General features: G+C 40.9%; 1 protein-coding gene and 1 long non-coding RNA gene across 2 annotated transcripts in view; both read left to right on the plus strand.

Moving 5' to 3' along the window:
• Positions 1–16,857, plus strand: part of LOC306974887 — an 87,592-nt gene extending 70,735 nt beyond the window's left edge. The window contains exon 3 of the long non-coding RNA XR_013793672.1: positions 16,806–16,857. This is a non-coding gene — a long non-coding RNA (uncharacterized lncRNA). The remainder of the gene's footprint in view (positions 1–16,805) is intronic.
• On the plus strand, positions 1,336–8,377 carry LOC306975050 (uncharacterized protein; the record flags this gene model as incomplete). Its single annotated transcript, XM_079572470.1, has 11 exons — positions 1,336–1,560; positions 1,675–1,734; positions 2,250–2,324; positions 2,420–2,506; positions 2,585–2,674; positions 4,017–4,103; positions 5,980–6,099; positions 6,180–6,260; positions 6,568–6,636; positions 7,629–8,318; positions 8,369–8,377. The coding sequence occupies exons 1-11, from the start codon at positions 1,510–1,512 to the stop codon at positions 8,375–8,377; spliced, it is 1,419 nt and encodes a 472-aa protein (XP_079428596.1). The 5' UTR covers positions 1,336–1,509.
• Positions 16,858–17,164: the final 307 nt, after the last annotated feature.

A 17,164-nucleotide genomic window follows, 5' to 3' on the forward strand; every position in this document is an offset into this window, starting at 1 on the left:
GTTTCTTTTCTTATTAGCGAAAGGAACAGGATTCCGCCATAAGGTCCGCCGATGGCCAATGTCCAAGCTGACGGGAAAGCAGCACAAATTGGCCATCCCTCCTCCGAGCCCCAGCAAGAAGGTTTGCCTTTTTTATATTAAAGAAAAACATTACAATAATCCTTATGAACTGAAATGACTGTGCATTGTGATATTATAGGTCCAAATGATTTTCTTCTATTTTAAGTGTAAAAAATTGTACTCAATTGGCAGATGATTTTACCTATCTACTCAAATCTATGTTACATCGTATTATTTAAAGAAAATTGGACTTGGTTTAGTAACTTTTCATGTTATTAACTGCCATTATTGTGCTGTGTTTTTCCAGTTTGTTCTGATTGTTGGAGCCAGCCATCTGCGCCACTTCGTAGATGGCTATGTCAAGATACCTGGCAACAAGGTATCGTTTGGCATCAGCTGCACCCCGGGAGCGAGCGCCGCGCAGCTCGAGGTCGAGCTCGCGAACGACAGCCGCCATCCATCGCTTGTGGATCGCAGGCCATCGCTCGTGGTCGTGACCGCTCCCTCCAACAACCTCAAGTCCAGCCGTACCATCTCTGAGGCTGGTGTGGACTTTGCCCACTACCTGGCAGCCGTCTGCAGCCGCTGGCCTGAGGTCTGTGTCCTGGACTTTCCACCTCGCGGTGATAGTCCAGTGTATCTGCAAGAGCACCTGCGGCAGGAGTACCACCGTGTCGCAGCACGCATGGGTGAGTATTATAGGGATACATTTAACTATAGAGTCTGATCACTATATATGTTTAATTTTATTTGAGCTTTCATAGACATTAATGCTATGTTTGTATTTTTATGTTCTAGGTATCAAGTTCTACCCTGCTGCTGAGTACTTCCCGCTGAAAGAACAGCACTTGCGGTGCCATGATGGTGTAAGTACTCTGATATAGTTTGAATCAGATTCATCTGCATTACAAGTCTAGTAGAAATAATTAACTCAGTAAAATGGTGCCCAGAATAACTGTTTTTGTCCCATATCTTTCACAGGTCCATCTGAGCGACACTGATGGGGGGATGAAGCTGTACGCTGACTTGCTGTTCCAAGTGTCCTACATCCACATGGAGACACATCCCAGTCCACCCCCTGTGTCTCCACCACCCCCCCCACCAGTCATCAGTGATCCAACGCCGGATCCTGATGCCTTTACCCTGGTGGAAAGGAGACGGAGGAACAAGGTGAGACTTGCCTCTACTTTCAAAGCTTCAGCTCCATCAGTGCATGTTATTAAGACTGTGGATACTGTCCTTACAGAGGAGCCAGCTGGGGAGCCCCGTGCACTCCCAAAGGGGTCCCAAGAGGCGGCTGGTTCAGCAGGAGGTTTGTAATATTTCTGGGCCATTTGGCATCTTTGTATTATTGAATTGTTATATATTAATGATTGTGTTTATTTTTATTCTTTTAAGGTGGAGTCTGTCTTCTCCATCCCGCTTTCCCCCGTTCTCTTCAGCAGAGCCATGCTAAAGAAGATGGACAAGCTTGTCCCTTCTGGCTCTGTGGAGTGCAAGGTGAGCTCTTGTGCTTTGCAACACAATGTTGAAATAATTGAAGTAAAAGTGGATGATTTGCCTTGTGTACAAATATGAAGTATTTATGTTTTTTTTTTGTTCTTTAATTATTAGGCGTCACGTGCGAGACGTCAGAAAGCTGCTGCCTCAAAGCCAAGCCAACCCCAGCGGAAGGTTTGTACCTTTTTCTGCTTGATATATTGTATATTTAACCTCTTAACCCCCACCTTGACTGAGCAAATTTATTCCAGTGCACCTTTACCCAAATCTAAAAGCTTCTTGGCCAGTGTAACAGCTCATTTAAAAGCTAAGATCTGCAAAAGTGATCATAGCTTTTTTGTCACATTTTTACCCCGTTTTTTTAAGCGCTTTTGCTGTGTTTTCATTGTGTTTTTATCCTTTTTCACAACTTTTTGTCATTTTCGTTTTATTTTTGTGGCTTCTTTGTTTCATTGTCATGACTCTTTAGTCGCCTTTTCAAGCCTTTTTTATTGTGTCATTGTTGCTTTTCCGGCACGTTTTTTCCAGTCTTTTGCAGTTTTTTTGAACACTTTTGTTTGGTTGCGTTTTCATTCTCATTTTTATCTCCATTTTGACACTTTGGTCAAGAAGCTTTTAGATTTGGTTAAATGTGCCCAGTTCAGGTGGGGGTAAAGAGATTAAAGACTGAATATTTACATACATTTCAGGTGAAGGCAGCAAAGGCAGTGAAGGTGAAAGCCAGTTCACCTCCCACTCCTACAGCACCTGCGGTGCCAGACCTGGTAAGTGTTTTAGAATGTAAACAATGTGCATGTTATTATTATAAAGCCTTTCAGACGTGAACCACAACATTCTTTTCATTTTGTCATTTCTTAAGCGGCCCCCCGCCGAGGTCGTGGTGGTGACACCTGCTCCGTCACCCACCGGTGCCGTGAAGATCCTGGACTTGAAGCTGAAGGACCGGGTAGGTGTCTTTAGTGTGGGCTTACATTATTAGTATATAAGTATTTGTCTCATCGTATTTTGTTTATTTACTGTCCAGGCGGTGCCAGCTGTGGAGGTGACGCCTGGAAGGTCATCTACCAGTGCTGATGTGACCGCCGTTTCCCCTGCTGTGATGGAGAAGGACCAGGTTGGTGTCTTTAGTGTGAACTTATTTTATTACTACCTAATAGTGATGCGCGGGTCGACTCGACACCCGCAGTGTTTTGTTGAACGTTTAGTTTTATGGGGTAAACGTATCATTAGTGTTTTTGTTTAGATGTCACCTGGCCTATCACTTCTGTATAACTTTGATCACGACTACAAATGTGGTACATTAGCAGCGCCCAAGCACATATGGGAAACACACATGTGATTAAAATAATGCATCAACAAGACACAAGGTAAAACTAAAATAAAAAAGACACAGCATCTTGTTAACCTGAGGAGAGCAACACCTTGTAGCGTCAGGTAAAGGCTGCTCCACTTTAGTCCAAACTCTGTTTAGTTTGACGGAAAGATATTTTCATAACGTGATAGAAGTAAAGCCTCATGATAGTTTCTGCTCCTTGTTTCATGATAAGCGATTTCAAAGCTTCCTCCGCGGTGCAGTAGCAAAACAAAGCATCAAGTGTTAATTCTCCACTGACGCGCTCCTGTTTTAAAGGAATAGGCCACCGTTTTTACATACTGAGATATGTTCTTACCTTAGCTTTGACGAGTTCTTTAGGACCTGTCTGATCTTCACCCGTGCCTTCAGTCACGTAAACACAGCGCAGACGGCGTTAGCATTTAGCCTCTCCCTCTCTCCTCTATAGCTCCAAACAGGTCAAGATAGAAGCTACCAAGCTCTTCCATGTTTTCCCTATTTAAATATGGTTACAGGAAGTGTTCCACTACAAAGTATAATTACGCAAAATTAACCAGGAGTAATTTGGTATCCGCACAGTAAAGTGAAGATTACTGGGCGGATTTCGAACTACTCCTGGTATTATTACGCCTTACAATATAGTTCCCCCTTTTATCCGCTTAGAAAATCCACATTGTTTAATTGTGTGTAATTATACTTTGTAGTGGAACACTTCACGTAACCATATTTAAATAGGGAAAACGTGGAAGAGCTTGGTAGCTTCTATCTTGACCTGTTTTGGAGCTATAGAGGAGAGAGGGAGAGGCTAAATGCTAACGCCGTCTGCGCTGTGTTTACGTGACTGAAGGCACGGGGGAAGATCAGACAGGTCCTAAAGAACTCGTCACAGCTCAGGTAAGAACATATCTCAGTATGTAAAAACGGTGGCCTGTTCCTTTAAGTCATAGCAGCTGCAACGTGACTCATGTTGCAGTTTTTCAATGTGTGCGGGTTCGGGTTGGGTTGGCAAACTTTTTTTTTTCGGGTCGGGTGGGTCAGGTTTGATTTACAGTGGGTCAGGAAAGAAAACGACCCGTACTATCTAAATATTTGTCTCATTGTGTTTTATTCATTTACTGTCCAGGCGGTGCCAGCTGTGGAGGTGACACCCGGAGCGTCATCTACCAGTGCTGATGTGGGCGCCGTTTCTCCTGATGCGATGAAGGACCAGGTTGGTGTCTCCAGCATGACCTTTATCCTCTTAACCCCTGCATTAACCGGGCACATTCTCTCCATTTCAACTTTATCCAAATGTAAAAGCTTCTTTAAAAAAACATGTCTTGATAGCGACAAAAACACAGCATAACAGGTGACAAAAAAGTCACGGGTTATGTCCACAACACAGCGGCGGTTGTGTCCACATTTGGGAACATTTTAGAGCAGTTTTGTAGGTCTTCGCTTTCAAATGAGGCATTACACTGGCCTACAGGCTGTGAACGCTCCAATCAAGAAGCTTTTAGATTTGGGTAAAGCTGAACTGGAAAAAATGTGCTTGGTTAAAGGAATAGGCCACCGTTTTTCCACACTGAGATATCTTCATACCTGAGCTTAGGAGTTCTTTTGTAGCTGTCTGGTCTTTATGTGCGCTCAGTCACGTAAACAGAGCACAGATGGCATTAGCATTTAGCCTCTTCTACGGGACCAAACAGGAGTGAAGTTAGAAGCGACCAAAATCTTCCAGGTTTCCCCTTATTTACATACGGTTACATGAGCCTTTACACAATCCAAGTATAGTTACACAAAATTAAACATGACGATTTTGTAAGCGAATAAAAAGGGAACTATATTGCAAGGCGTGGTGATATTACTACGCCTTGCAATATAGTTTATATATCTTTTTATCCGCTTAGAATATGCACATGTTTAATTTTGTGTAACTATACTTGGATTGTGTAAAGGCTCATGTAACCGTATGTAAATAGGGGAAATGTGGAAGATTTTGGTCGCTTCTAACTTGACCTTTTTTGGAGCTATAGAGGAGAGGCGGAGAGGCTAAATGCTAACGCCGTCTGCGCTCTGTGAAGCACCTGCACCTGTGAAGACCAGACAGCTACAAAAGAACTCCTAAGCTCAGGTATGAAGATATCTCAGTGTGGAAAAACGGTGGCCTATTCCTTTAAGCTTATGCTTGCCTATATTATGGTAAAAATCTGTTTTCATTAACAAAACTTCCAGCATCTGTACATGCAATGTGATTTAACCTCTTAACCCCCACCATAACTGAGCACATTTTCTCCAGTTCGGCTTTACCTAAATCTAAGCTTCTGTACTGTAGAGCAACAGTGTTACGCCTCATTTGAAAGCCAAGGCCTACAAAACTGATCCTGTTTTTGTCGTATTATCGTTGCATTTTTGTTACGCTCTTTTGTCATGTTTTTGTTGCATTATTGTTTCTTTTCTGGCACTTTTTCGTCGCTCTTTTTCTCACTTATTTGCTTTTTGTCACTTTTTCATGGTCTTTCTTTTTTGTTGGTCCTTTTTGTTATGTTTTCATTGCTCTTTTGTCACATTTTCATCCTCGTTTTTGTTGCTATAACTTTTGCCAAAAGCTTTTAGATTTGGGTAAAGCTGGAGAAAATGTGCTCAGTTCAGGTGGGGGTTAAGAGGTTAAAGCCTGATGTACTAAACTGAAATCTAAAGTGCAGGTGCCGTTGTGTGTCACATTCGTTAATCAATCAATCAATCAATCAATCAATCAATCAATCAATCAATCAATCAATCAGATTTGCACAAGTAATATAAAAAGGTTTCTACTGATGAATAGCTTGTACCAGTCTGTGAAATGTGCCTGTTTCAGTTTGAAGTAGTGCTTGCTATTAACCTCCTGCATTAGTAAATCATCTTTTGTATTAGTAGAGGTTAATTCACTGTTAATACAGAATTAGTTATTTTGTAGTATATTCTCAACCAAACATAAACTTTCAGGCCTTTGCCATGAAAGAAGCCTGGTTTCCCTCTCAAGTTTTTCCCACAGCATTATGAATAAACCAAGTATTGTTTTTTCCCTATTACACATTGCTGTATCATATGCTTTGTCTCTTTTATAGGGCAGGAAGAAGAGGAGGAAGGGTCACAACCGCGATCCAAGGAAACTCCTTGTTAGGACCAAGAGTGACCAGTCACCCTCTGATGACCTGAAGATCCTGGACTCGTTGCTGGAGGACCTGGTCGGTGTCTTTGGCGTGAATGTATTTTATTACTGTATAATACTTAACTCATTGTGTTTTATTCATTTACTGTCCAGGAGGTGCCAGCTGTAAAGGTGACCCCTGGAGCATCCAGTGCTGATGTGGGCGGTGTTTCTCCTGATGTGATGGAGAAGGACCAGGTTGGTGTCTCTAACTTTAAAAGCATACTTTATATGCATAACCTGCCTGTGTTCCCAAGTCTGTTCAAAGCAAATATAGGCTTTACTGATGACTATTGTGATATTATTTACAATTACAAAAACACTCTACACGCTAATGTTTTTACATATGCTTTTTTTTAAGCCCTTTAAAGACACTTGTTCAATTGTAGTTCACAATAAGCCCAATCAAGCCCTTATTAGTGCTAGTGCAGCCGAGAGTTGAAGCTCAGTGAGTGAATTCTGGAGGTTATTGTTTTGGTTAATCATGACTTTATTTACCACATAGACGGAGCCCGGAGCTGGGCCACTTGGAACACCGCCTGCCAACGACGCTGATGTTCTGGTGAAAGGCCAGGTTGGTATTGGAGTGTTCATTTGAGTATTATCATTATTGGTATTATAAGTCAAAAAGTGTTATTCTTGATGAACGTAAAAAGAGGCTGTATAGTGTGAATGTTCTGTGACTTTACCTGATAGCCAAGTGCATTTTCTACAGTTTGACTTTACCCAATTATAAAAGCATCTGTACTGGAGAGCAACAGTGTTACACTTCATTGGAAAGCTAAGACCTACAAAACTGATCCCAACTGCTTTGTCGTATAGCCGCATTTTTTTACACTCTTTTCACTTTTTGTGTTATTGTTGCTTTTTTGGCATGTTTTTGTTGCTCTTTTATTGCTTCTTTGTCTCTTTTTTGTCACATATTTGCTTCATTTTTGTCTTTGTGTGGCCTTTTATTTGTAGCTTTTTAGTTTCTGCTTTTGCTGTCGCATTTGTTATATTTTTGTGAACGTTTTATCATTTTTTCGTTGTATTTCTGTCACTTTTTTGTCATATTATTGTCGCTCTTCTGTAACATTTTTGTTCCATTTTCATCCACTTTTTTGTTCTATTTTGACACCTTTTCCAAAAAGCTTTTAGATTTGGGTAAAGTCAAACTGGAGAAATGTGCTCAGTTCAGGTGGGGGTTAAGAGGTTAAAGCCTGATGTACTAAACTGAAATCTAAAGTTCAGGTGCCGTTGTCTGTCACACTCGTTTATCAGATTTGTGCAATTAATAATATAAAACAGTTTGTAATGAGAAATCACTTCAAACTTACTATAAAATGACATGTTCTAGATTTAGTTTGAAGTAGTGCTTTACCACCTTATTTGGAGGTAATTCCCTGTTAAAACAGAATTAGTTATTTTTACTATATTCTCAGCCCAACAAACTTTCAGGCCTTTGCGATGAAGGAAACCTGGTTCCCCCACGCTATTTTCTCATAGCTTTATCAATATAAATCAAGTATTGATTTTTTCTTTGTATTATACATTGCTCAAGCATATTTATTTTTCTTTTTACAGAAGAGGAAGAAGAACAGGAAGCGTCACATCCGCAGTCCAAGGAAAGCCGATGGAAGGACCAAGAAGACCCGGAGTGATGTTGTTGATGTAGATGATGGTGATGTTGAGATTGTTGGTTTTGGTCTTGATGCACCGGTTAAAGCAGGTTGTAGAAGAGAAGAAGACGGCCCCGGTGTTGCTGAGGTAAGTCAAGGTGAGTCGGTGCCGGTCACTCTTCCACGGAACATCCGTGGCTCCTTTCACCAGGGGAGTAATCGGTTCGCGTTTGCTGGCTCTCAGTGTATGGGGATTGCACTGATGAGTCTTGCTAAGCACACTGTGGGTCGTGTGTCGTTGTGGCAGAAGCAGGACTTAGACCGGACTCTTGTTTTGGGTGATGAGTTGTATAGATACTGCAAAGTTAGTGGCAGGATTGCTCCCGGGTCAAGTATGTTGTTGGTCCCAGAGCTCCCACATGAGTGGGACATTGAGGGACAAAAGGTTTGTTTTGAGTTTACTGAAGGTCTTCCCGGTGTAGTTGGTGTTGACAGTGGGGAGTTTATTGATAACATGATCATTGTGAGCCTGCGCAGTGGTTTAGAAAGAATGTTGGCACTGTATGACACCTGCCTGTTCACCATGTGTGGCAGCACTTGTGCCATCATTCATGATAACGGTGTGTACGCTGTGGTCGACTCTCACTCTCGGAGTGTGAGTGGGATGGTAGATGCTTATGGCAAAAGTGTTGTGGTGTTCTTTAGGTCTATTGAAGATCTGTCTGGGCACTTTTGTCGTTTAGCACGTTGTTATAAGCGTGCGGAGAAACAGTTTGAGCTGACTGGTGTTGTTGTAACTGTTGCATCTGAGGATGTTGCCATCAGCGAGGATGTTGCCATCAGCGAGGATGTTGCCATCGTCGAGGATGTTGCCATCGTCGAGGATGTTGGCATCGTCGAGGATGTTGCCATCGTCGAGGATGTTGCCATCGTCGAGGATGTTGCCATCGTCGAGGATGTTGCCATCGTCGAGGATGTTGCCATCGTCGAGGATGTTGCCATCGTCGAGGATGTTGCCATCGTCGAGGATGTTAACATCAGTGAGGATGCTAACATTAGCGAGCAGATGCAGTCAGTTGGTAATAGTGTGCCTAAGGTTGAAGCAAAGCCTCCAAACACCAAAGGCATTCACAGATCAAAGAAATCCAAAACTATCCTCTCTAAAAAGGTTGAGGCCGGTTTACAGTTTATCAGCCATACTCAAAGAACGAGATATTTCACCCCTATAGATAATGATATTTGCCAGTCTTTGTGTAGGAAGTTAGAAATACAGTTTGAACATATAAATATATCACAAACTACCACCAGTAGGTCATTAGGCGCCCCATGTAAAAATGAGTCCATTGTTGCTGATGGGAATTGTTTTTTCCGTGCAATCTCCTTTGCAGTAAGTGGAACTCAAAAGAATCATAGAAGAATAAGGATTTCGATAGTAAAAGAACTAGAAAAGAATTCTCTAAAATATAAGAGTTTATGGTGTCACTATTCCCCCTCAGTTTATGAGTATATCCAAACAAAAAGAATGAAATATGTAGGTAGTTGGGCCACAGAGGTCGAGATACAGGTAACGGCTGACCTTTTAGGGGTAGGTATATTTACATTCTTGGATGGGAATTGGCTTGAATACACATGTAAGGGTAAAGCACAGTCAAGTCAATCTATTTACTTAGAAAACTGCAATCGAAATCATTACGAGGTAGTTATATGTGTTAAAGATTCTGGAGGGCAGGGTTGTTGTGGTGTTTGTCAGATAAATAACAATAACACAGGGCGTAGTTTGAGATCTAGCACAATCTCAGCAACACATGATGCACGAGTACCAAAGGTAAGTGGGGACTCAGACGTAACTAAGAAAGTGAGTAAATTTGTACTTGGACGTCGAGAGAAAATGAAAGAGTATTTTAGAACGAAATATGAGCAGGCTCATTTCAAAGAGAGTATTAAGGACCTACGTAGAGTAACATATAGACAGAACACAGCCCATAGACAAAACATTAGGCAAATGAACAGACAGAAGTACTGGCAACAACTTTCATTAAGAAACATGTTGAAAAAAAGAAGTATAGAGTTGTACAAAGAAAATATGCTACACAGGGATCAAGTTAAAGCAATGAGCATTCAAAAATATAGGAGGGATAAGCTGCACCAAGAAAGCGTTAAAGCTTACAGTGTCGATAAATATAGTAGGGACAAGCTGCACCAAGAAAGCGTTAAAGCTTACAGTGTCGATAAATATAGTAGGGACAAGCTGCACCAAGAAAGCGTTAAAGCTTACAGTGTAGAAAAATATAGTAAGGACAAGCTGCACCAAGAAAGCGTTAAAGCTTACAGCAAAGTAAAATATAGTACAGATCAGTTACATAGAGATAAAAAGAAATCACTTAGTAAAGAAAAGTATAGGGGAAGTTTATCACATCGAGAGAAATCAAAAGCAGCAAGTAAAATTAAGTACAAAAATCCCATATATAGGGAAGATAAAATTATAAGCAGTAAAACAAGATATCATACTCAGGAAAATAAAAAGCATATTCAAGAGACTTCTAAAAAACAGCATAAACTCAAATTAAAGGACTTTGATTATGTAGCACAGTGTTTCTTAACGAAAGTTGAAAAGGGGCCAGAATTCATCTGCTCTGTCTGCCATAGATTATTCTTTGAAAAATCTGTAAAACCTTGTAGCTTAAATAACTATAGAAAGAACGACAGAGTTTTAGATGTAGCTAATAAGTGTATTAAAGACACATATTTACATAAATGTAGTAAAGCCTGTGCCCGCCCATGTTCGGTGAAGAAAACAGCCAGAGGTAAGTTGTGGATTTGTTTCACCTGTCACCGTAAGATTCTTAGGGGTTGCATTCCACCAGAAAGTTCTTATAACAACTTGGAACTTGATCCCATCCCAGAAGAATTGGCATTTTTAAACGATGTGGAGGAACTTTTGGTCTCGCCCAATGTAGCTTTGATGAAGATGGTAGCGTTACCTAAGGGAGGCCAAAAGGGAATTCACGGGCCAGTCACCTGTGTGCCTTCAAATATAGCAGAAACAGCCAAGTTATTGCCCCGTTCAGACTTGGGTGGTGTTGTGTTGCCAATTAAACTTAAGCGCAAACTCACTTATAAAGGCCATTATAAATATAGGTTTGTCAACACAATGCGTATTAAGTTAGCAATTCAGCGTTTAAAGAGCATTAATAGGTATTTTTCAGATATTAATTTTGATGAAGCGTGGATTAATCAATTTTCTAGAGAAGATCAGGATCCAGACATTGAAGAAATGGATGTTTCTTTAGATGAAGGTAAGGACAAGTCATCAAATTCACATCAAGAGGATGGAAAACCTCCTGATGTGAACCTTGATGACGAAGTCCTGCATGACCAACAGCGATACTGCATCTTTCAGGATACTTGTTCTTTGCCCGTGAATTTAGGCCAACACATTTTAGATCAGTACTTGGACGGCGTTTTAAATCTAGCTCCCACTGAGGGTAACAACCCTATCAAATTACTTTCAGATAAGGGAAATGAAGCCAAATGCTTTCCTTGTTTGTTTCCACAAGGCCGCGGTACATTTCTTGACAAAAGACTGATTCGTATAACTTTATATCGCTATTTAAACAATCGTATAATGCATGCCGATGGACGATTTGCGCGGTGTTTATCGTTCATTTTTTATGCATATTATTTATCGGTTCTTCAGCAAGTGGTGTCTAGTGTATCCATCGCACTTCGGAAGGGTGATACTAATCCTAACCGACCTAACGATCGCGGCAGCAATGATTCGGATCTAAAAGAATCACTTAAGAAGATGGTAGAGCGCGATTGTGGCTATCGTTTTCTTAGGCCGATTAGAGGCTCTCCACCATATTGGGGCGGTGGTAAGAGACACATGATGGCATTGCTGCACAAGCGCGAGAATCCGACCTGGTTTTGTTCTTTTTCCAGCGCAGATATGCGCTGGAAAAACTTAATTAACACCGTTCTTAGACAGGATGGCCGTGATCAAACTGTAGAGGACTTAGAGTGGGCAGAGCGTTGTGAACTCTTGCAGCGTAATCCAGCTACCGCGGCTAGGATGTTTGATTATCGCTGGCGTATATTTCTGAAGGACGTTTTAATGTCCCCAGCACATCCTATAGGTGAAATAGATGACTATTTTTACCGCGTTGAGTTCCAACAGCGAGGCTCCCCACATGTCCATATACTTCTGTGGGTTCGAGGAGCACCTAAATTAGATGTTAATACAGATGAAGAGGTGATCGCGTTTATAGATAAATACGTCACCTGTGAGCTGCCACCAGAGGACGATGCGTTACACGAAATCGTCACCTCTGTGCAGAAACATTCAGAGAACCACTCCAAATCATGTAGGAAAAACAAAACTGTTTGTCGTTTTAATTTCCCCCGTCCCCCGTCTGCACGCACTTTTATAAAACGATCTAGTAAACCTAAATGCCCCAAGTGTCACAAAGACAATAAAGATAACCCCCAGGATGAAGCCCGAGAAGTGCCATGCATATGCCATAGGACCATAAATGCTGAACGAGCTGCAGCGCTTGTGGCTGCTGTCAAAAAAGCTAGTTCTGCCAAAGACTGCGCATATGTCCTCCCCGAAGATCTGTTTGATTCTCTGGGGTTTAATCAGGAAGTTTTTGAAATAGCTTATTGTTCTTTGGGTGGTCGTACACATATTGTTTTGATGAGGAAAGTCAACGCTATTTGGATTAATAATTTTAGTAGGGGGATCGCCAAATTGTGGAATGCAAATTTTGATATTCAGTATGTTTGCAATCCCTATGCTTGCATTGTGTACGTAATATCATATATGGGCAAATCTGAACGGGAGATAGGATTATTATTGGCTAACTCTCAAAAGGAAGCACAGAAAGGGAATCTAGACGCCAAGGAGGCATTGAAAAAAGTGGGTACAGTTTTCCTCCATAATAGAGAAGTATCTGCTCAGGAGGCCATTTATTTATTAACGGGTATGCATTTGATGGAGTCTTCCAGGAAGCTCGTTTTTATTCCAACGGGAGAAAACATAGTTAGAATGAGCAAACCGTTAAGCACCATTGAGGAAACAGATCGAGAGGAGGACATATGGATGCTAAACATTGTAGACCGGTATAAGAACCGCCCAGACGATGACGTGTTTAGTGATATGTGTATTGCGACGTTTGCGTCAGAGTATCGCGTCCTTTCAAACAGCCAAAAATCTAAGAAGTCCATTCAACTTCAAAATGATTGCGGATATATTGTAAAACGAACGAGATCTGAAGCTGCCGTAATTGATCATATGCGTCCTTCAAAAACCAAAAATCCAGAACTGTACTATAGGGTCCTGATTGAACTGTTTGTGCCCTATCGTACAGAATTGAAACCGGATAATTGCGAGACGTTTTTGCTGTTTTATAAAAATGGCAGCATTGAGTTCTCCGACGGTTCAATACATAGTGTACGTTCAATAGTTAAATTGAATAGAAGTAAATTTGATGTCATAAAAGAAGACATCGAAAAGCTCCAGGAGGAAGTCGTCTGTGACGAAGTCCTAGAGAGCGGATGGGCTTCGTTGTGTCCCGAGCAGGAATCTGAACGTTTAGACTGCATCGAGGAAATAGAACAGCAACGAGCCCAATACCCTGAAGAAGAGGAGCCTCTTCCCATTCCTGAGTTGGCTGTACGCCACGAGGAAATAGCCCATATAGAGAGACAAAATAATATCCTTAGTAGGCAAGAGGGTTTAGCTTTAGTCCGTTCATTAAATGAACAGCAATTGGCCATTTTTTACAAAATCCGGGCATGGTGTTTGAACAAAGTAGCGGGTAACAAACCAGAGCCATTTCATGTATTTATTACGGGTGGGGCGGGAACCGGGAAGAGTCACCTGATTAGAGCAATACAGTATGAAGCTACCAGGTTGCTGGCACCTTTGTGCCGGGATCCTGATGGCATCAGCGTCCTCCTTACCGCACCAACAGGGGTAGCAGCATACAATTTAAAGGCAGCTACTATCCATAATACTTTTCACATACCAGTCCCCCCAACAAAGCCAGTCAAAACGTTATTAGAAGACAAGGCAAATACTGTCCGTGTCAGATTTAGGGATTTACAGATTTTGATTATTGATGAGATTTCCATGGTCGGCCATAATTTAATGCTATATATTGACAGTAGACTGACACAAATCAAACAATCAGGTGACTCTTCCCGGTTTGGTAATATTTGTGTAATAGCTGTAGGGGATTTTTATCAGTTAAGGCCAATTAAAGATACAGCCCTGTATAGAGATGGAGACAGTTCAGACTTGTGGGCAAAATTCTCATTTGTGGAATTGACGACGATCATGCGTCAGAAAGATGAGGATTTTGCCCAATTGCTGAACCGTTTGAGAACGCGATCCAGGACTACATCCCTGCTAAATTCAGATATTGAATTGTTAAAACTTTGTGAAACCGGGGAAGAGTCTGAGGCTTTGCATATTTATTCCAGAAATAGGCAAGTTGACGACTTTAATCACCATAAACTTTGTGAAACCTGCCCGGATTTTGTAAAGATAGTTGCGAAGGATTATAGTCGTAATAAGAAAACAGGGAAATTGGAGGATAGAATGACCCCTCTGTTAAATACCGAGCATACATGCTTGCCAGAGGAGGTATTTTTGGGTAACGGAGCACGCATTATGCTATGTAAAAATATAGATGTTAATGATGGCCTTGTTAATGGCATATGCGGCACAATTACAGATGTTATTTGGTCAGGTAGAACATTCCCAGTAGCAGTTTACATTTTATTTGATGATAGCGTTGCTGGTTCTCAAAAAAGGCAACGTTATAGACACCCGTCCCCTGATCTAGCTGGATGTACACGTATTGAACCGGAGGAGGAACGTGCAAACAATCAAGGTGGCATTCGGCGTCAGTTTCCTCTTAGACTTGCGTGGGCCTGTACTGTTCATAAGGTCCAAGGCATTTCTGTTGATAACGCAGTTGTGTCCCTTGATCAAATTGATTCTGCTGGTCAAGCATATGTAGCATTAAGTAGAGTAAGAACCCTGTCTGGTCTCATCATCCAAGACTTCAAAGAAAAGGCCATTTATTGCAATGATCAGGTTAAATTTGCTTTACATTTTATGCCTCCCTTCTTGACAGAAAGTATGTCTCGGCCCATCTACAATGAACCCTTTTTTGTGTTGTTTTTGATGAATGTTCAAGGTTTAAGTAGGCATGTGTCCGATTTGACACGGTGCACACAGCTTTGGCGGCCTAACTGCATTGCTGTGACAGAGACATGGCTAAGTGCTGACTCGTGTTTAGACACGGTGCAAATAGATAATTTCCTATTTCATAGTCGGTCCCGTAGTGATAGTTACAATAGTAGCACCAATCCAGCACTTGTAGAGTTATGTGGCCAACAACATGGGGGAGTTGGCATGTACTGTGATGTAAATGGGGCTTATGATGTCACAGTACCTCATTTTGATTTGGAATGTATGGCATATAATAATCAGGCTTTCAATATTTTAGCTGTTGTGATTTATCGTCCCCCATCTTATGCCATGTCTTTGTTCATCAAAAACCTGAAGAGGCTATTAAATTGGCTGCAGTCTAAGGGCGGAACCATTGTTATTGTAGGAGACTTTAATGAGGACATACTGAAATCTTCCAAATTGTCCAAATTGATGCTTGATAGAGGCTATATTCAGTATGTTGACTCTCCTACAACCGAGAGAGGGACCCTAATTGACCATATATTTGTCAAAACAACACAGTTTGAAGTTCACTCTGTAGTGGTGCCAACATATTTCTCTGATCACGAAGGGATTGCCTGTTCTTTTAAGTATTTGACTGACTAGATTATGTGTTGCTGTTGGTCATGCAAGATCATGTTTGAGTTGTACATATTGATTACATAATCATGTTTATTATCATGTTTATACATTATCATGCAAGATCATGTTTGAGTAGTAGTTACTGATTACATAATCATGTTTATATATTATCATGTTTATATATTATCATGCATGATCATGTTTGAGTAGTAGATACTGATTATGTCTAAGGGCTCATTCATACTTCACAAGACGCATGAACTTCTTGTTCTTGCACCCGTAAGCTGCAGAACAAAATGAAGTCACTTTTGCCTTGGAAACGTTTTCTAACTGAGGACAGTTCCATGGTTGCAAGGCAATAATGACTTTTGTACTGTAGCTCAGGGTGCAAGTACAATAAGTGTGAAGTATGAATGAGCCTTAATATATTGTCATGTTTATATATTATCATGCACAATCATCTTTGAGTAGTAGATAACGATATCATGTTTATACATTATCATGCATGATAATGTTTGATTACTAGATTACATTGTCATAAATAAATCATGTTTATAAATGATCATGTTTATTTATCGTCATGTTTATACATTATCATGCGTGATCATGTTTGAGTAGTAGATACTGATACATCATCATGTCTAAAAGCCCATTCATACTTCACAAGACACAAGAACTTGCTCTTGCACTCTGAGCTGCAGAACAAAATGAAGTCACTTTTGCCTTTTAACCATGGAAACGTTTTCTAACTGAGGACAGTTCCATGGTGACAAGGTAATAATGACTTCATTTTGTTCTGCAACTCCGGGTGCAAGAACAAGAAGTTCTTGCATCTTGTGAAGTATGAATGAGCCTTAATACATTATCATGTTTATGTATTATCATGCATGATCATGTTTGATTAGTAGGTACTGATTAAATTATCATGTTTTTTTTCATAATCATGTTTTTTCATTATCACGCATGATGATGTTTGAGTAGTTGATATTGATTACATTATCATGTTGATTTATTATCATGTTTATAATTATCATGTTTATATACCTTCATGTTCATACATTTTCATGTGAATGCCTTTGGAGTTTGATGCTTTGAAGGTGAAGTTGTCTAGATTTTGTCGATTATGGACAATTTTTATTATTATGATGATTATGGTTGGTTTGATTTGATAACGGTTAGAGTAGTTTTGGTGTAATGCTTGTTTTGGTCTGCTGTTGTGTTCTGCTTCTGGTCTGGTGTAGTGCTTCTTTTTGTCTGGTCTGGTGCTGCTTTTGGTCTGGTGTAGTTCTTTTTTGGTCTGGTTTTTGTTTTGGTCAGGTCTGGTGCTTGTTTTGTCCTGGTGTAGTGCTTCCTTTGTCCTGGTGTAGTGCCTCCTTTGTCCTGGTGTAGTTCTTTTTTGGTCTGGTGTAGTGCTTCTTGTGGTCTGGGGTAGTGCTTCTTGTGGTCTGGGGTAGTGCTTCTTGTGGTCTGGTGTAGTGCTTCTTGTGGTTTGGGGTAGTGCTTCTTGTGGTTTGGGGTAGTGCTTCTTGTGGTTTGGGGTAGTGCTTCTTGTGGTTTGGGGTAGTGCTTCTTGTGGTTTGGGGTAGTGCTTCTTGTGGTCTGGGGTAGTGCTTCCTTTGGTCTGTGTTTTGTTTTGTTTTGGTCTGGTCTGGTGCGTGTTTCATCCTGGTGTAGTA

Source organism: Gobius niger (assembly GCF_951799975.1).
Source record: "Gobius niger genome assembly, chromosome: 15".
Classification (NCBI taxonomy): domain Eukaryota; kingdom Metazoa; phylum Chordata; class Actinopteri; order Gobiiformes; family Gobiidae; genus Gobius; species Gobius niger.